This window comes from Terrapene carolina, unplaced genomic scaffold (assembly GCF_002925995.2).
Source record: "Terrapene carolina triunguis isolate 2854851 unplaced genomic scaffold, T_m_triunguis-2.0 Scaffold401, whole genome shotgun sequence".
Taxonomy (NCBI): Eukaryota; Metazoa; Chordata; order Testudines; family Emydidae; genus Terrapene; species Terrapene triunguis.
In genome coordinates, this window is record NW_020664752.1 from 442,896 (window position 1) to 462,858 (window position 19,963).

Consider the following 19,963-nt stretch of genomic DNA (forward strand, 5'->3'; position numbering starts at 1 on the left):
ACATTTCCCAGCTTCAGGATGGACATGTATGGGGAGAGAGAGACAGATAGGTGGATGGGATAGACAGATGAATAGATAGAGGGAGTGTCTGGAGATAGATAGATAGATAGATGGGGTGGCTGGGGACAGATAGATAGATGGGGTGGATGGAGATAGATAGATAGATGGGGTGGCTGGGAATAGATAGATAGATAGATGATAATGATGTCAGGTCAATGTTACCGTAATCCTTCTTGCAGTATTTTCGCAGGTTCATGTGGACGCGGCCGTGGGAGGGGCTGCAGTGAGTCTGGCATTCGGTGCCTGGGGGAAGAGCACAGATGGGGGCACATGGGTACAGTGCGGTTAGCCCGTCCCCGGTTCCTCACCCCATCCTGCTTCTCACGAACCAGGATCCATCCCAAATCATGCCTTTGACCCCGCCCCCCCAACTGCTGCTCCAGGCCTGGAGGCGGGACCTCCAGCTCCAGGCCTTACTTCCCTAATTAGCATTCCTGCTTCCTTGGAGGCAGGATTTCCTGCAGTGCTGAAACTCCATGGTACAGCTGTTAAGAAGCTATCACATCACTTCCTGAATTTACATGTGTCAACCCCGCTGGAGGCGGGACCTGTAGAATAGCTCCAGAGCTATGATGTCATTTCCCGAAATAACGTTCCCCCCCCCCCGCGGCGGCAGTTCTTGGAATGCCATAATACTGCACAGTTCTGGAGTATGATGTCACTTCCTGAACTAGCATGCCTCCCTCCTTGGAGGTAGGACTTCCTAGAGTGCCAGGTAGAGGACATAATTCTGCGGTTATGATGTCACTTCCCTGAATTTGTGTTCACCATCCACCTTTTAGACGGGATGCTCTGGAATGTCTTCCCCTACAGCACAGCTCCAGAACTACGATGTCATTTCTTCAATAAGCATTTCCCGCACTTTGGAGGCGGGCCTGCCTGGATTGTCCTACACTGTGTCACAGTTCCAGGGCTATGAATTAAATTTTCCACTTCCTGGAGTGCCATATATCATGGCACACTAGCTATGACATCACTTCCTGCCTACAGCCCCTGGAACCTTGAAACTCCATTGGGGGAGCATCTTCTTTATAGGTACCCCAACAAATGTGTTCAGCCATACCCCCCTCCTAATATTCCCCTCCTCTTCCCATTGTCCTCCTCCTCCCATTCCCTTCTTTTGACCTCTCCTGCCTGCCCCGCTTCCATCCCCATCTGCTAAATGCCCACCTTCCTTGGCACCCCCCCAAATTCCCCTCCACCAGAGCCGGCATATTTGGCTGGTTCATGCCATGAACCTGCAGGCTCCATGACCCACACTGCATTGCAGCTCGGCCTACACTGAGTCTTACCAGCAAGATTTGAACCCTCCCCCCAAAGCCATGGCTCTCTGTTAGTTGCGCATAAGGAGCAACTTTCCCTAGCTGGCAGCAGTAGCAGGGCCGCCCAGGGGGGGCAAGTGGGGCAATTTGCCCCAGGCCCTGGGCCCCACAGGGGCCCCCATGAGAATATAGTATTCTATAGTATTGCAACTTTTTTTTATGGAAGGGGCCCCCAAAATTGCTTTGCCCAGGTCCCCTGAATCCTCTGGGCAGCCCTGAGCAGTGGTAGGAAGTCATCCTCCCTACAGAGCCTTGCACCGGGCAGAAGGACAGTGGTGGTGGTGACTGGTCCATCCTGAGGCTGGGAAATGGGAGTGGGGGGACGACACCCAACCTTTGATCCCCCTAATCCTGCCCCAGGCACCTGTGTTCCACTCCAGGGGGTAGGCAGCCGTGGTGGTCATCACCTCTTGAACGCCTGGGAGAGGGGGGTGGAGGGATGGAGAAAGAGAGAGAGACGTGTGGAGTCAATAAGCGTGATCCTGCCACCCCCTCCCCATCTCATGCGTGTAGAGAGCAAGGTTTACTCATGCAACATGCAAGAGAGGCTTCCACTAAGCGTGTTCCAGGCGTGATCCTTGCCCGTTTGCCAGGACAGGTTGAAGTCATGAGCTATGATGTCACTTCTTGAATTAGTGTTTGCACTTCCTGGATGGATGACTCACTTCTAGAGTTATGATGTCACTTCCTGAATGACACTCTTTCTCTCTCTCTCTCCCCTTCCACCACCGGAGGTGGGACATCCTGGAGTGCCACATGCCAGGCGACAGTGCCAGATCCATGATGTCACTTCCTGAATTAACAATGCCCGCCCCCCCAGGCCCAGTTAGAGGTGGGCCTTCCTGGAGTGCATCACACCACATACCACACCTCTGGAGAGCTATGAGGTCACTTCTCGAATGAGCTCCTCCCCTACAGGCGGGACTTCCTGAAGTGTCCTAAACCAGAGGTCAGATCCAGAGATATGACCTCACTTCCTGAATTAGCATCTATTTTATCCCCCTCCCCCTGCAAAACTCCCAGGAGGCGGGGCTTTCTGGGCAGGATCTGATTGGTGGATTAATTAATGGGCGGGGCTTCTATGTTACAAGTGGTTATCTTATTAAACAGAATATAGGGACAATAAAGGCTCTGCAGTTACCACATTCAATAGAATACACAGGCCCAGCCTGGCTACCGTATTGAGCAGTATATATGGGCCCAACCCAATTACCAAACTGAATGGAATATATGGGCCCAATTTAGTTACCATATTGAACAGAATCTATGGGCTCTGTCTAATCACTATATTGAACAGAATACAGGTCCCAATTTGTTTACTGCACCTAACTAGGGTGACCAGATAGCAAATGTGACAAATAGAGGCACTTTTTTGGGGGTGGGTGTGTTTCAGTTGCCTAAATAAGACAAAGCCCCTAATATCAAGATAGGCTGGTCACCCTACACTGAAGAGAGTACAAAGGGCTTGACTGGTTACTATACTGAACAGAATATAAATGGCCCTTCCTGGTTACCGTATAGAGCAGAATATATGGGCCCAATTTGGTTACCGTATTGAGCAGAATATATGGGCCTTTCCTGGTTACCATATTGAGCAGAATATATGGGCCCAGCCTGGTTACCATATTGAGCAGCCTACATGAGCTCTGTCTGGGGGATTATACCCAGCCAGTATGTATAAGGGGCAGACTTACGGATGCAGGGGATGTGGGCTGTGCGGCTCTGCTGAAAGCCCTGGGCGCAGCGGTTGCAGGTGAGCCCGGTCACGCCCATCTTGCACTGGCACTGCCCCGTGGTCTGGTTGCACATGGTGCTGACAGCGCCGATGGGGTGGCATTGGCAGGCTGGGAAGGAAACATGCAGGGTTAATGTCTAGCCCAGCAGCAGGCCTCACAAGGGGTGGGGAGGTGCTGCGAGCTTCCCCTCACTAGTGCCCAGATGGGGATGCCAGAGTTGTGAGCTTCCCCGCAGCAGTGCCCTGTGTTGCTCACCCTTGCAGGCCCTGCGGCTAGTGATGGGCCGGGCCAGGTCACGTTTGAAACCCGGCTGGCAGTAGTGGCAGTGCCGCCCGGCCGTGTGGTGCCGGCAGTTCAGGCAGACGCCCCCGCTCTTGCGCCCCGACAGCTTGTACAGCTCCAAGTTAAAGCGGCACCGGTGTGAGTGGCGGTTGCATTCGCAGGCTGCGGAGACAGAGTGGGGCAGAGGTGGCGGAGTTGTCATTCCAGTGACGCCCACAGGGGGCGCCTCAAACACCGGCAAACCCAGCGCATCCTTTCCGCAGGTGCTGGTGCCCCTCAATCCCGACCCGCAGCTCCCCCCGCTGTTCTCCCAGCCCTGGGTCCCTCAATCCCGACTCGCACCCCCCCACACTGTTCTCCCAGCCCTGGGCCCCTCAATCCCGACCTCCAGCTCCCCCCCCCCCACATGGCAGCACTGGGCCCCTCAATCCCGACCTGCAGCCTCCTGCCAGCCCAGCCCTGGGCTCCCCCCCTCCCCCCAACTCTGCCAGTGCCCCTCAATTCTGACCTGCAGTGCTCCCTCCCCCCCGGGTATCCCAGCCTGCAGGGTCTCTGTGCTCAGAAGGATCCTGGGGCTGCCCGGCCTGTGGTACCCGGCGTCCCCACTAGGGGTCTCTGTGCTGAGAAGGACCCTTGGGCTGCCCGGGTGCCCCCCTCCCGTCACTCACCCACGCACTCGTGGGCATCGCTGGGCGTGGCGCGCTGCCAGGGCCGGTCGCAGTAGAAGGCCCTGCAGGTCTCGCACTCGGGGCCGGCCGTGTTGTGGCGGCACTGGCACTGGGGGGCGCCGCCAGGCCCGGCGGCCCCGCATTGGGCAGCGTGTCCATTGCACCGGCACCGCCCCCCGACCTGCAGCTCCGACACCCCGTAGGAGGCTTCCCGGCCCCGCAGCCCCAGCCCCCGGTGCCTGCGATCCAAGGCCACCCGCAGGTCGGTGGCCGTCACCCAGTCCTGGAGCACGGGGCTGTACTCGAAGGCCCGGGCCAAGGGGCGGCCGGCCAGGGGCATGAAAGCCACCAGCCCCCCCACCAGTGGCGTGGGGTCCGTCTGGGCGGCGGTGCAGATGGCTTCATGTTCCGAGGCCCTGCTGACGGCGGAGGCCGGGGGCAGCCCATAGGCCTGGGGGCAGCGGGCGGAGAAGAACTGGAAAGGCGTCCAGGAGTGACCGTGGTCCGTGGATTTGTAGAAGGCCAGGGAGTGGGGGCGGGGGGAGCAGAAGCGGAGGGCCACGTAGAGCAGCTCGAAGCGGCCTCCCAGGGCCAGGGTCAGGCTGGCGTTGGCCACCGGCCCCGACTGCCAGCAGGTGGCCTCACCGCCCGCGTCGGTCAGGTAGGCGGCGGGGTGGGCGGCGGCGGGGTCGGCCCCGTCGCAGAGGCGGCACCGGCGGGACGAGGCGTCGCCCGGGTGGCGGAAGGCGCACAGGCGCTGCGGGGGGCGGCCGCAGGTGGCGGAGGCCTGGACAGGGCGCCCGGCGGCCAGGTCGGCTGGCTCCGGGAGGCAGTAGCGGGGGCGCCGGGCGGCATCGTAGCAGGGGTCAGAGGCCAGGCCCAGCAGGGCCAGCTGGAGCGAGAGCAGCACCCCCAGGCCCTGCCAGAGGCCAGGCATGGCCAGGTGGTCAGCACTGGGCTGGCATCACCTGGAAAGACAGAGACAGGAGGGTGAGGGGAAGGCTAGGCAGGAGATGGCCTGTAGTGGCCAGCCCCAGGCCCGCCTGCTTGCCAGAAAGCAGGTGGCTTCTCATTCCTTCCCCTCTCTAGGGATAGCTGTGGTGGGTCACAGAAACTGCCGTCGCTCGGCAGGACTCTGCCCCAGCCATATCCAGTGGCGGTGAGTTCCACAGGCTAACTGATCAGTGGGCTGGATCTCCTTTGCTGTCGGGCCCCACACGTTCTGCGCTGAAGTGGGAGGGGCCCAAGGGACCCTCTCTGACCCACTCACTCCAACTAACACCTTCCCCACCCTGGGCAGAACGCTGCTTCTGGGATGCCAAAGCCAGCGCTTATGCTCAATGACCTAGTGGAGTAGCTCCATTTGCCAGCTCCAGTCGGCTGTAGTAGGCTGTTACCCTCAAGCTAAACCAGACACAAAAGGGTTACAGAACATACATAGTCAGTATGTTACATACACCACCATGCGGCCTCCCAAACCCAGGAGTCCTGGCTCCCAACCCCCCCACCCCGCTATAACCACTAGTCCCACTGCCCTCCCAGAGCCGGGCAGAGAATCCAGGAGTCCTGGCTCCCAGGGCTCCCATCGCTAACCACTAGCTCCCCCACTCCTCTCCCAGAGCCGGGCTTGGACTGGTGCTCGGAAAATTCTCTTTCTAGTTTCCTGACTGGGGTGTCACACGCAGGGTCTAAACGATCAGCAGATTTGGGGTGAGCAGGGCAGGACTGAATTTCTCCCCCAGCTCAGCTTGGCCGGGAATTCAGTGGGTCTGGGGGAAAGGTTCCTTCCTACGGGGCGGAGCTCACACACCTGGGCTCATTGCAATGGCGGTGTTTGAGCCCACCCCAACGAGGGTTTGTCCAACCTGTTCCAGCCCCTGCGAGTCCCCTCTTAACACCCACCCTAGATCTCCCTCGCCGGGAACAGACCCCAGCCCGTCTCTGTGCCGCGAGGAGCCTAGCTGATCCCTGACCTCTTTCCACACTCCTTGAGCTGGGATCCAGCCCTCCCCCTCCCCCCCCCGCCGGGCTGATCCTGCCTACCCCTCTCTGCTGTTCCTCCCCCACCCGGTCCTTTCGCCCACCCGGGGACACCGGAATTTGGGGCTGTCTCACCTGAACCAGCCTCTGCCGCTCTGGGACACGCCCGTTTTCGGCCCCCGGCCCAGGAGGTTGCTTTGATCGCACGCCAATCTCCAGGCGTCCCAGAGGGGTAAGGGACCGGGTGGAGCTGACCGGCCGCTGGTCCTCCCTAGGAGCTAGGCATCTCATGCCCCGGTCCTGGCTGCGGCCAGCCTGGAAAAGGTTAACAGCCCCCCACCCCAGCAGCCCCAGCTCGGCGCTAATCCGGGTGCGTGACTGCTGTGAGAAGAGGCCCTTTAAATCCAGACTCTCACGGTTATTAAAGGCTCATCGGCTTGTTTCTGTCCTGATTCCCGCTCCCCCTCCAACCCACCCAAGCCCCCTTCTCCCTTCCCTGGCAGGGCCGATGGGGAAGGGGTGCATCTGAGAGAGGTCCGCTGGCAGCTGGAGTCAATACAGGATTAAGGAGGCCTGGAGGGGTAAAGGACACTCACCCACCCACTGCACGGAGAGCCCCAAACGATCTCCAGTGGGAATGGCTGGCTCAGGGGACCCGGGATGGGACAAGGGGCCTTTCCCCTCTAGGGGGGGCCGGCTGCGATCTGGCCCCAGGGCAGGGGACCGGCTGGCTCAGGGTTGGGGAATGGGGCAGGGGCCTTTCACTCCACACAGAGAACTGGTTCTGATGCAGCCACAAATTTGCAGAGATGAAATAGTTAGGACTCCTGGGTTCTGTTTCCCGCTTGGATTCTCTGTGTGCGTGTGTAAAGCTCTGACTGGGCCCCGACCTCGGTGACTCTGCGTCCGGGCAGCGCCCGGCCCGACGGGGCCCCGATCTCAGCGACTCTGCGTCCGGGCAGCGCCCGGCCCGACGGGGCCCCGATCTTGGCGACTCTGCGTCCGGGCAGCGCCCGGCCCGATGGGGCCCCGATCTCGGCGACTCTGTGTCTGGGCAGCGCCCGGCCCGATGGGTGCCTGATTGTGACCAGAAGGAAATTCTCTTATTCTGCCTTAGCCCGGCCAGACACCTGTCTCTGCCTCCCCGTGTCTCTCGGACACTGATCGATGACTCAGGGGTGCTAAGTCTGGGATTAGGTCGTCGCGAATTCTTGATTTTCGCTGCGTTCCTGCGCTCCATGTTAAGTAAACACCTTCACCCCCATCTGGGCCCCTTGACCCCCAACTCAGCCCCCGCCCCTCCAGGGTAGGAAAATATACAAACTGCGGGGAACCGCTCCCTGCTAAGAGTGCTCTTCTCCGAGCTGCAAGCTTCCCCGCAGCAGTGCCCCAGCCAGGGGCTCCAGTGCTGTGAGCTTCCCTGCAGCAGTGCCCTGCACATCCTCCTGTCCCATCCGCTCTCGCTCTCAAGATATCACTGCTGCCAGCATCCTCCAGCGCTGGGCCCAGCTCCCCCCGCCTCCCAACACTGCCACAGCCCCTTTCATGTCCGGCAGGCTCTTCTGTTTGATTCATGGCAGCTGGGATTTTACACTGGGGCCCATCCCGCTATTTATCACCCCGGTGGAATGTGGGAAAAACCTCCCGGCCACACCTTCCCCCAGGTCTGGAGAGGGAGGTGTTGGTTCGCAGCCAAGACTCCTGGGTTCTAGCCCCAGCGCTGGGAGGGCAGTGGGGGCTAGTGGTTAGAACAGGGGGTGGCTGGGAGTCAAGACACTTGGGTTCTATCCCTGGCACTGGGAGGGCAGTGGGGGCTAGTGGTTAGAGCGGGGGGGGTGGCTGGGAGTCACGACACCTGGGGTCTATCCCCTTGCACTGGGAGGGCAGTGGGAGCTAGTGGTTAGAGCAGGGAGTGGCTGGGAGTCAGGACACCTGGGGTCTATCCCCTTGCACTGGGAGGGCAGTGGGAGCTAGTGAGAAGCCCCCCAGGTGGGGCAGATGTGCTGGGAGCCGCGGGTCTGTGCCCAGCTCTGATTTCCCCGATTGCTAATTGCTGAGGCCAGCTCTAATTGTTAACATTCCTGCAGGGCTGGGAGGTTTCTGTCTTCCCACTCCCGGGTCCCATCCCATCCCGAGCGCCAGCCCCCAGCCTCTCCGGGTTGGGAGTTACTGAGCCTGGATCCGAGGCCTCAGCCAGACCAGGTCCAGGAGTGCCTGGGCTGCCAGGGAGTGGATACTATCATTGGGTAGGACCTACAATAATAATGGGACATGGTGCGGGAGCATGGGAGGGCAGAGGCGGCTGGATGGGACCCTTTCTAAGCACCCTATCTCCCCTGGCCTGCCAAAACTCGCTCCCAGCCTCACCCCGAACCTTCCCCCTAAACTCACCCTCATGTCCCTGAGCCTTCCCCCCAAAATCCCAGTGACCACCCTGAACTCAAACATCACCTAATCCTTTCTCAGTTTGGGACATGCCGGCCTCACACTGATCATTATTATTATGCGCTGCCCAGACACAGAGTCGCCGAGATTGGGGCCCCGTCGCGCCGGGTGCTGCCCAGACAAAGAGTCGCCGAGATCGGGGCCCCGTCAGGCCGGGCGCTGCCCAGACACAGAGTCGCCGAGATCGGGGCCCCGTCGGGCCGGGCGCTGCCCAGGCACAGAGTCGCCGAGATCGGGGCCCCATCGGGCCGGGTGCTGTCTAGACACAGAGTTTCTAAGATCAGGGCCCGATCGTGCTGGGCGCTGCCCAGACACCATCACTAGAGTGGACCTAGGCATGAGATGGGCTGTGACAGGTGGCCAACCGAGGCACCCAGCAGGGGAGGGATGAGCTAAGCGAAGGGTTTAACAAGTCTCTCGGCTCCCTCTTTGCTGGACCGTTCCTGGAACTTTTGCCGTTTTGTGCCTGTATTTTATTTCAGGTTCAGAGGGAAGAAAGAAAGAAAGAAAGAAAGAAAGAAAGAAAGAAAGAAAGATTGGATGAAGGAAAGTGTGAGTGAAAGAATAAGCGCAAGAATGAAGGAAAGAAATAAAGGACAGAGCCAATGGATGAAGGAAAGAAACTGCACCTGAAAGTGTGATAGACGACTGAAGGAAAGGATGAAGGAAAAAGAGTGAAGGAAACATAGGAAAGAATGACCAGACGAAGGGAAGAAACAAAGGAAGGAAGGAAGGAAGGAATTAAATAGAGGATGAACAAATGGGAACTGACGGGAGAAGGAGGAATGAAGGAGACACAAGGAAGGATGGATGGATGGATGGATGAGGAAAGAGCCGAGGAAAGACTGACGAAAGACATAAAGCCAAAAGAACCAAAGAAAGACGGAAGGAAATGAAGAAAAGAGGGAAGAATAAAGCGACGGAAGGAGGGAAAGACGAGGAGGCCAGTGGAGAAGTGCAGGAGGCCCCCAGTCGGGAGCAGTTTATACTGGGCCGGGGGAGATTGGGGTGGGGGGAAGCTGTAGGCATTGGGTTTTGGGGGGGGGCGTTGCGGGGGGAGGGCGGATCTGGGGCCCAGCGTGAGCCCTGGTTGGGGAATCGCTGAATTCAACGAGTGAGTCGGGATGGAAAGTTGTTCCTTAGTCCTGGGGGCTAAAGGGCTGTGGTTAATAATGGCTATCTACTCGTTAATGATTATTAATAATGAATTGATGATTAGCATAAATTGTTAATGGCTAAAAGCATAAGTGATATTACTAGCCAACACATATTTATTAATAATTATGCATCAGCGTTGATAACACACGGCCATCCATAATCATATTATTAGGAATGATTAATATATACTAACATGGCTAATTAATACTTATAATTATTTATAATTGGCAATTAATATTTAGTGATGTACTAATTGCTAACAAATAAAAAAAATAATAATCGCCAATAACTAGCAATCAGTAAGATTTACTAACACTTAATTAGCAATAGACAATTGCCAAATATTTAGTAGCAATTAATACTTTCTAATAAATAATTACAACTAACCACTAACAAATAATTAAGCAATCAGTAATAATTACTGGTAATAATTCATAATTGCTAATGAATGTGACAATACATGCTATCAAATAATTAGCAATCATTAATAATTACTTACAATTAACTAGCAATAGACAATTGCTAATAGTTAATGACAATACTTACTAATAAATAATGACATGTGGGCGATTATTATTATTGTTCCGTTGGCCCTGATCTTTACTCATAACGAACTTTTGAACGCTATTTCTCTTAGCAATCCTTTGTGCAGAGAAGCAACTATTGATCGCTAGGAAAATCTCGCCTTGCTCTTCATTACTTACAAATCTTTAAACGCTGTTCACGGGGTTCCTAATAACCCCTTAATAACAGTGTTAGCGATTGCAATGTGGGGGAGAGAGACACAGGGGGTAAGTGGGTGACACTGAATCATCTGGGTTATACAGATGGCTGGGGGATCTGAAGCAGTGGTTCTCAACCAGGGATACATGTATCCCTGGGCAGGGCCGCCTGGGGAGGGGGGGGGGCAAGTGGGGCAATTTGCCCCAGGCCCTGGGCCCTGCAGGGGCCCCCACAAGAATGTTGGAGGCTCCCCCCCACCTTCCCCCATCCCCCGGCACCTCAGCGCGTCGCGTCCAGGAGTGGCCCTGGACAGCACTACAATGGCAAGGCTCGGGCGGGGCCTGAGCTCCTCCCGCTTGGAGCCGCGTGATAAGGGGGCGGGGTTGCGAGCTCCTCCCGCTCGGAGCCGCGTGGTAAGGGGGCGGGGCTGCAAGCTCTGGCGGGCTGAGCAGCAGGAGCTCCTGGACGCAGCTCGCTGAGGCTCTGGGAAAGGAGGGAGGCGGCACGGTAAGCCCCTCTGAGCTGGGCCCCCCCGGCCCCGACCCCCAGCTCCGAGCCCAGCCCCTCTGAGCCGGGCACCCCCCGACCCCATCCCCCCACAGCCCTGACCCCCAGCTCCGAGCCCAGCCCCTCTGAGCTGGGCACCCCCCGCCACCCTGACCCCCAGCTCCGAGCCCAACCCCTCTGAACTGGGCACCCCCCTGACCCCCGCCCCCCCCCCCGCCCTGCCCCCCAGCTCCGAGCCCAGCCCCTCTAGGCCGGGCACCCCCCAACCCAGAGCCCAGCTCCCCACCCAGCCCTGGGCAACAGTAGCGCCACCCCCAGGCAGCGACAGCCCATTGGCACCAACCATCATCATCACCCAGCGACAGCCCATTATGTAATTGCAAATGTATACATACCATTAAAGCTTTTAATGTTTTTAAATAATGTATTTCGTGTATTTTCAAATTATTAAAAATTAAGTTTTGAATGTATTTCACTGGTTATTTTTTACATTTCCAAATACATGTTACTAGAGTATTGCATTTTTTTTTTATGGAAGGGCCCCCCGAAATTGCTTTGCCCCAGGCCCCCTGAATCCTCTGGGCGGCCCTGTCCCTGGGGGCACGGGGAGATCTGCCAGGGGGGACATCAACTCATCCAGAGATTTGCCTAGTTTTACAACAGGTGACAGAAAAAGCCCTAGCGAAGTCCGTGCAAACTAACATTTCATACAGACAGTGACTTGTTTATACGGCTCTGTAAACGATACCCTGAAACACTTCTGTATTTTTGTCTGAATCTCTGAAGCCAGCGTGCCGGAACGGGACAGGGAACATGTCAGTTGAGGGCTCCGGATCAGGAACTCACGGGGTTTTTGCTCTTCTGTTTAGCGGTGGCATTTTCTCCAAGCCCCCCATCTCAATAAATGACCAGCAGCAACATGTTGTCTCTGCACTAACGAACCGCACAGGGGAGCTGCCCTCGTTAGATTAGCTGCTCAATAAATCTTTCCAGTCCAGACTGTCTTTCCCGAGGGGTGGAAGAAAAGGACGGGCCCAGAGACACCGGTGAGGTTGTGGCATCTCACAGCTCCGGAAGGACGCAAATCAACACACACGCACAGATGCAAAAACCAAGGACACCAAAAGGCACTAATGCTGCTTGGCAAATTTAATGCACAGATGTGCCAAGCACACGGGTCTGAGTACACAATCACACATGTACACCCCCCCGAATTCACATTCACACACATCACACGCCCACCAAACACAGACGCCAAGCCTACGCGCAGTGAGAACAACCACACAACCCCCGAGCCAACACACGCACACAGCCACGTACCAAAAACAAACGCACAGCAAAAAACAATCACCCCCCCAAATTCACACAAACCAACAGCAACCCCACCCGTACCAAAAACGACCTGACACACGAACTACAAACACCAACAACTCATCACCCTACGCAACCACGCCACAAATAACCATACATCCCCCAAGCCAACCACACACCTCCAAAAACCGCCCACACAGAGCAACCCCTCCACCCAAAACTATACCCACTACACCCACCCACCCCCCAAAATAACCACACAGCAAAACAAGACACATACATACCCACCCACCAAAAACTACACACAAGCAAAAAGAACCATACAGCCCCTCGCAAACCTACACATGACAACCCTCCCCGAGCAACTAGAGAGCAAAAAGCAACACCCCCCCCCAAAAAAAAGTACACACAAAACACACCACACATACCGCACACACAAACCTACACAGGACAAACACCCCTCACACACACAAAAACAAGCAGACAGTTAAAACCAACACCCCCCTCCCCCCCCAAAAAAACTACAGCCAAGCAAAAACACACCCAGACACAAACCTACACACAGGCAAAACCAACTGTACACACAGAAACCTACACACAACAACCACCCAGCAAACCAAAAACACCACCCAAGCAAAAACAAAACAAGCCTCCCCCCAAACTTTTTTTGGAGGGCTCTTTCTTTTAAACCAGGAGGAAACCCACCCAGCCGAGACAAACACCTGAAGTACCTGCCTATCCTGAAACTTTCCCCGCGTAGCTCAGAGCCAGCGCTGGCCAAGCGAGGGCAGAAAGGGCCACGCCGCGGCCCTGTCAGATTCTTGAGCCAGGTGCCCGGGGATCCAGGCCGCCCCGATCTTGGCCAGGCCTCCTAGACCCTGCGCTAACACAGCTACGTAATGGACAGATATTACCACAGCTCATGATCAGATTGCCCTCCGCCCCTCCCGGGGGGGCAGCCAAAGAGGTAACAGACAGACACCTACCGCAAAATCTGGAGTCCCCCTCGCTTCTCCGCAGTGAGATCGGCTGCTCAGCGTCCTGTCTCTGCTGCTAATGTCTCTGATCCACACGCTCCTCACCAGCGCTGTCAGCTCTGCCGCCGGGAGGCATGTGGGGACGAGGGGCCTGACACTGTGACCCGCCAGATCAGCAGCCGGCTACTTCTGGGTGAGATTCCCAGCCGGCGTCAATCAGCCATAGTTCCACTGGAGTCAATGGGACCCGATCCCCAGCCGGTCTACACCAGGGCAATCCTAGAAACAGGCAGCGTGGATCAGACCTGAGTGTGGATCAGACCCAAGGCGTGTCTAGCCCATTGTCCCGTCCCTGACCATGGCCAGAGTTGATGCTTCTTATCAGTGACTCTCAGACCTCGAGCTCAGGAGGAGAATCTGCCATCAGCATTACCCGAAAGAGCCATAGCAGTGTGAATTCATTGTTTCATTTACTACAGGTATAAACAGCCTGACGGGGAAATGTTGAAGGTTATACAGAGAGATCTATAATTCTCGCAGCAAATGCGTTACTAACTTAGGGCAAGTTGATCACTTCGCTGGTTAAGAACACGGTAAAAGTATCCAGAGGGGTTAATAACATAGATTGGTTAATAACTAAATCACACAGTGTTTTAATCTCATGTGCTGCAAAGAGCCGCAGGAGACACGTGAAAGAGCCACTGGCAGCTCGCGAGCCGCAGGCGGAGCCCGTCACTGCTTCAGATGAAGGCGCGAGAATCACGCACATCTGATCGGGCCCACGGCAGAGGCCTACTCCCAGGAACTCCCGTGCTGAGCTCTGAGTTAGCCCTGTCAGGATCCGGGGCCACGTAGCCATCAGAGCGATTAATAAACCAAGGGACCTTATTTCCCTGAAATAAGAAACCTTCTCCGGCTGTAGGCCAGGGGAGAACTAGCCTGGAAAACTTGGAGAGGGAAACTGACCAAAGCAAAGGGGGCGTATGTGTGTGTGTGTGAAATTGACAAGATGCCCAGGTGAAACCGACTCAATTATTTTCACTGTCCAGAGAGGTAGGGGCCAGACAGAGAGCATCAAAGACGCAGAGGGAGGGGGGCTCTGATTCTTCTCTCTCAAACACCAGCCCAGACCAGAAACAACCCTGTCAAAACACGCGTGGGGGGAGTTTAAAATCAAAGCTGGGATTCAAATTTTCCAAAGTCTCCTAAACATTTTTGAAAATTGGTCCCTCTGACTTTCGGCGGGACCGAAGGCTCCAAACAAACTGAAGTGCTTTTGAAAATATTGCCCTGCTATCTTTCTAAAAAATCCACCGAGACTCAACCAGAACTGCACTGCCTGATGAAGGTGTCACCGTATCAACAAACGTCGCTTCCTTGGATTTCCACTCGCTGGGAACCAGGCCCTGGTGAAGTTTCTTTTACAACCTGAAAAGGCCTCTTTCAGTTTATTTAAACTTTTCTTCGCTCACTTAGAATTTCCCCCTTCATCTTTCATTTGTCTTGTCTTCTTCTCTCTTAAAACCCTTCTCCTTTAAAAAAAAAAAAAACCACCCCCCCCAGAAAAACCCCTCCCTTTCCCTCTGATTCCTCCCTAATGATCGGAACTTTCCAAATTCGATTTTCCGCTCCTCCCGTAACCTTCACCTCCCCCCATCACCACCCCAGATTTTCCTTCTGTTTCACCATCTGCCATCACTGAAGGCTGTTAAGAAGAACCTCCTGTAGGCAGAGAGATATTTTTCAAATAACATGACAGAGCCTTGTATGCATCTGAAGAAGTGAGGTTTTTTACCCACGAAAGCTTATGCCCAAATAAATCTGTTAGTCTTTAAAGTGCCACCGGACTCCTTGTTGTTTTTGTGGATACAGACTAACACGGCTACCCCCGATACTTGCCTTGTATATAGAAATCAAGCGAAAGGAAACCGGGACGGCCTTCTGTTAAAAACTACCCCAACATATCAGAGTCTGGATAACAATCAGGGATTGAAAACGGGAAGGCGAGGTTTTTATTTGCAGGGGGTTTCAAAAATACCTAAATCCCCAAACTCGTGCTTCTAAAAAACCAACTAACCAAACAGATGCTTTGAAATACCGCGCCCAAGTTTGCGATCAGTTTTTAGGACCAGGGATTCATTCAGCAAAGATGCTTCTGTCTGAATTTTCTTGGGACTTGCTGTCCCATTTCAGAATTCAAAGTTAAATGTACGTTTTTTTTTTCTAGTCTACAGGACCAGACCCTCAGCTGTGGTGAATGAGGACAAATCAGTAAACTCCTTCTAAAACATCAGCGGTAAGGCAGCAGCCCAGACCGCACAAACTGCAAGAGAATTTTTGAAATTTGCCGCAGTTTTTTTAGCAATAGGCATCCTGGATTTTACAAAAAACGCCCGCCACTCAACCACCACATTAGTTCTGACCTTTTTTTGCACCTGTTTTCATGGCAAGTCCCACTTACAATCGCAGGAATTGTGTGAGGCGGGGGAATTAAATATATTTTTCGCTCCGATGCAAGCACAAGTCACAGCTCCGGAGTAAAAGATGAACTCCAATTGTGCCCCCAAAGCGCAGATTCAAGCTCTTTGCTACGTGGGAAAAATATAACGCCCCCTCCTCAAACCGTCAGTGCTCCTTCTGTGACGAAAGGATGGATTTCCTGAGGAGCGCCACTGAAATCTCTTAATTTGTTTACGTGGTAGAATTAAATTAAAAAATGGATCCTTTAAGAAATGAAACACCCGCGTGAGTCTTCACTTGTGTTACCAGAACAACACAAACTTGCCATTAGAAAGGGTCACAAATATTTTCCACCAGATCCGTTTTCTCTTGGAAATTGCAGTTTTGTGGAAATCAAAATGATTGTGGGGGAATGTGTCAATTTCAAGGAAATTTTAGACAGGGAGACGCCCAAGTGAATTGTTTCAACTTTCTCATTATGTTCTGCTAAAGTTGAAACATTTTGAGTTTATTATTTTGGTGCATTTTGTTTTAGCTTTAATATTATATTATTATTATGTTTATATGATACTGTATTATTCATAGAATCATACAATCGTAGGACTGGAAGGGACCTCAGGAAGTCATCTAGTCCGGTCCCCTGCACTCATGACAGGACTAAGTATTATCTAGACCATCCCTGACAGGTGTTTGTCCAACCTGCTCTTAAAAATCCCCACTGATGGAGATTCCACAACTTCTCTAGGCAATTTCTTCTAGTGCTTAACCACCCTGACAGGAAGTTTTGCCAAATGTCCAACCTAAACCGCCCTTGCTGCAATTTAAGCCCCTTGCTTCTTGTCCTGTCCTCAGGGGTTAACGAGAACAATTTTTCTCCCTCTTCCTTGTAACAACCTTTCATGTACTTGCACTTTGTGATCTTGTCCCCTTTCAGTCTTCTGTTTGTTTTACTATTATATTTTATATATTTAATATAACATACACCTCTACCCCGATATAACGCGACCTGATAGAACACGAATTCGGATATAACGCGGTAAAGCAGTGCTCGGGGGGTGGGGGTTGCGCACTCCGGCGGATCAAAGCAAGTTCGATATAACGCGGTTTCACCTATAACACGGTAAGATTTTTTGGCTCCCGAGGACAGCGTTATATTGGGGTAGAGGTGTATTTAACATATAATATTAAATACAATCTATAGACCATATATAAAATATACATTTAAGCTCTAATATCATAGAATATCAGGGTTGGAAGGGACCGCAGGAGATCATCTAGTCCAACCCCCTGCTCAAAGCAGGACCAATCCCCAAACAGATTTTTGCCCCAGATTCCTAAGTAGCCCCCTTAAGGATTGAACTCACAACCCTAGGTTTAGCAGAGCAATGCTCAAACCACTGAGCTATCCCTCCCCCCAAGATAAATAACTTCCCTTTTCTTTTCTTTTCTATTCTATTTTATGGAGGTCTATCTATCTCATAGAACTGGAAGGGACCTTGAAAGGTCATTGAGTCCAACCCCCTGCCTTCACTAGCAGGACCAAGTACTGATTTTGCTCCAGATCCCTAAGTGGCCCCCTCAAGATCTGATTATATATAAAAATAAATATAGTTAAGCTCTAATATTATATATATATGTTAAGCTCTAAAATTTTATAAATATATATAAGATCTAAAGTAATATATAGAATATGTATATATTTAAGATGTAATCTCCAGAATATATTTTTAAGACTGAATATAAATACCAAAGTCCAAACAAAATGAATCAAAACAATCACATCAATATGGAAAGTTTTAACCTTATCAAAAATCAAAAGTTTCAATATTTTCAAAACGAATCATTCAGCTGGGTCTGGAATTGACATTTTTCAGAATTTGTGTTTTGTGGAAAATTTCAAAATTTCAGCTTTTGGTTCAGACGCCGAACAGGCTCCCCCCTCCCCACTCTGCTTTCCCCCAGATGTCAGAATTTCCCACAAAACAGAATGTCCCGTTCCCAACCAGCCCTGGAAATCAGACTGCCGTGCAGCGGGGTGAAAAACCATTGTTGCAGCTAAAGTCGTTTAAAAAGAATCAGATCTTCAGCTGGTGTAGATCAAACGGCTCCGAACAGCAGAGGCCAAAGGAAAGGGTTATCACAGGTGCGACCAGCAGCTAGACACTCAATTTCCACTTCTGAAAATCGCCCCCATAAATCACGTTCATTGATCCACAAAAAGGGAAGACGCCTTTTTTTAAGTTGGCCATCTTTTTTTTTTTTTTTTTAAGCAACAGGCCTCTTGAATTTCACAGAGACAAAATCCACTTCCCCACCACTCTGCTGTACCTGCCGGTGTTACAGTTAACGCACGAGAACCACAGCAGATGGCTGAGTTAAATCTATTTCTCCTCTCGGCGGCCAAGACCGGGCGAAATCGTCAGCCGCGTGTAAATCGAGGAAGATCCACTGACTTTCACAGGGAAAAAAAAGACTTGTGTCAGCTAAAGAATTGGCCCAGTTCCCCCATTCCAGATAAACTTTCTCCAGGCATGAAACAATACGTTTCCAAACCAGGACCTTTGCCATTGGTTTCCTTCGGGCCCAATTCTCTTCTCAGTTACGCTGCCAGAAATCCCAGAGTCAGTGAGAGCAGAATCCTACCCGCCCAACCTGGCTCTAACCTCAAGCCTGGGCCTAGAAGGAACCGGCAAGTGGATTGCTAATGAATGGCCTCTTGCCTGGATAGAAAGATGAGTCCTGGGGAAGGAGCAAATTTCACATCAGCTCCCCTGCTGCCTTTCCATTTCACGCTCCGACACCAAAATATTCCCCCTCGCCCCGAACCAGATGTTCCAAGGCCCCCCTGTCGGGCAGAGCGACAGAGAGCATAAATTATTTTAAAAACAGTCCCCCAGCCCCCCCCCCCCCAAAAAAAACCTTCATAGACTCCAAGGGACCATTGTGATCAACTCTGGCCTCCTGGATAACGCAGGGCCGAGAACGTCCCCTAGAGCAGAGAATCCACCGCGACCTGTGGGGAATTGTTCCAATTGCAATGACTAATCGCCCCCTTTGTTCCACCTTATTTCTAGTCGGAATTTGTCCAGCTTCCACTTCCAGCCACGTTAGACCTCTGCTAGATCAACAAGCCCCTTATCCAATCTTTGTTCCCCATATCGGGACTTCTAGGCTAGGATCAAGTCACACCTTAGCCTTCTCTTTGTTAAAATTCAACTTTGCAGAAGATCACTCCCAGGCCTACAGAAAATCCCATGAGCTAGGCCAGAGGCTCTGAGCCTTTCCAGACGACGGGACCCCTTTCAGGAGTCTGATTTGTCCTGCGCGCCCCCAAAGTTTCACCTCACTTAAAAATGACCTGCTTCCAAAATCAGAGCTAAGAACACAAAAGCGGCACAGCCACACGGTTCCTGGGAAACGGCTGACTTTCTCGTTTTTACCATATCGTTATCAAATAAATCAATTGCAATATAAATATTGTACTTACATTGCAGTGGACAGTATATATAGAGAGCCAGGGCCGGCTCCAGCTTTTTTGCCGCCCCAAGCGGCGAAGCGGAAAAAAAGAAAAAAGATAAAGTCGCGATCGGCGGCACTTCGGCGGCAGCTCTACCGCGCCACTTCATTCTTCGTTGGCAATTCGGCGGAAGGTCCTTCGCACCGAGAGGGACTGAGGGACCCGCCGCCGAATTGCCGCCAAAGACCCGGACGTGCCGCCCCTTTCCATTGGCCGCCCCAAGCATCTGCTTCCTTCGTTGGTGCCTGGAGCCGGCCCTGCATAGAGCTGTATAAACAAGTCATTGTCTGTATGAAATGTTAGTTTGCACTGACTTCGCTAGGGCTTTTTCTGTCGCCTGTTGTAAAACTAGGCAAATCTCTGGATGAGTTGATGTCCCGCCTGGAAGAGCTCCGTGTCCCCCCGGGGGGTTGTGTACTGCTGGATGAGAATATCTACGCTAGGAGCTTTTGCATTTGTTCCTCTCATGAGCTGGGTGACAAACAGACTTTCAGGTTCGTCTGATAAATTGGGGGGAAATTCATTTTTAGTTAAAAAAAATTAATCTTTTTGGTGACATTTTGATTGCACTCAAAAGTTGGAACTGTTTTTGATTCGGGTTGAAGGAAACGGCTCACTTCAATGCTGAGCATTTTTTAAAACTCCAGGTGATTTCTAAAGGAAGAGACGCTTTCAATTGAAAGAGCAAAACGATTTGGTTAGAAAATGTCTAAACAAAACATTGGGGGGGGGGTCAATTTTTTTCTTGGACCGGAAAAATTGAGTGAAATTGACACAAATCCACAAATTGTTTCCATGGCACCAAAGCTGTGCTTCT

General features: G+C 52.8%; 1 protein-coding gene across 1 annotated transcript in view; it reads right to left on the reverse strand.

The window, feature by feature from the left end:
• Positions 1 to 199: 199 nt before the first annotated feature.
• LOC112108062 (netrin-1-like) overlaps positions 200 to 19,963 on the reverse strand; it is a gene marked incomplete at its 3' end in the record, with an annotated part of 25,467 nt that continues 5,703 nt past the window's right edge. The window contains exons 2-7 of the mRNA XM_029912966.1: positions 13,179 to 13,448; positions 4,069 to 5,036; positions 3,374 to 3,562; positions 3,077 to 3,226; positions 1,747 to 1,800; positions 200 to 303 (exon numbers count right to left, since the gene is read on the reverse strand). Of these exons, the coding sequence (XP_029768826.1) occupies positions 200 to 303; positions 1,747 to 1,800; positions 3,077 to 3,226; positions 3,374 to 3,562; positions 4,069 to 5,005 (1,434 nt within the window). The remainder of the gene's footprint in view (positions 304 to 1,746; positions 1,801 to 3,076; positions 3,227 to 3,373; positions 3,563 to 4,068; positions 5,037 to 13,178; positions 13,449 to 19,963) is intronic.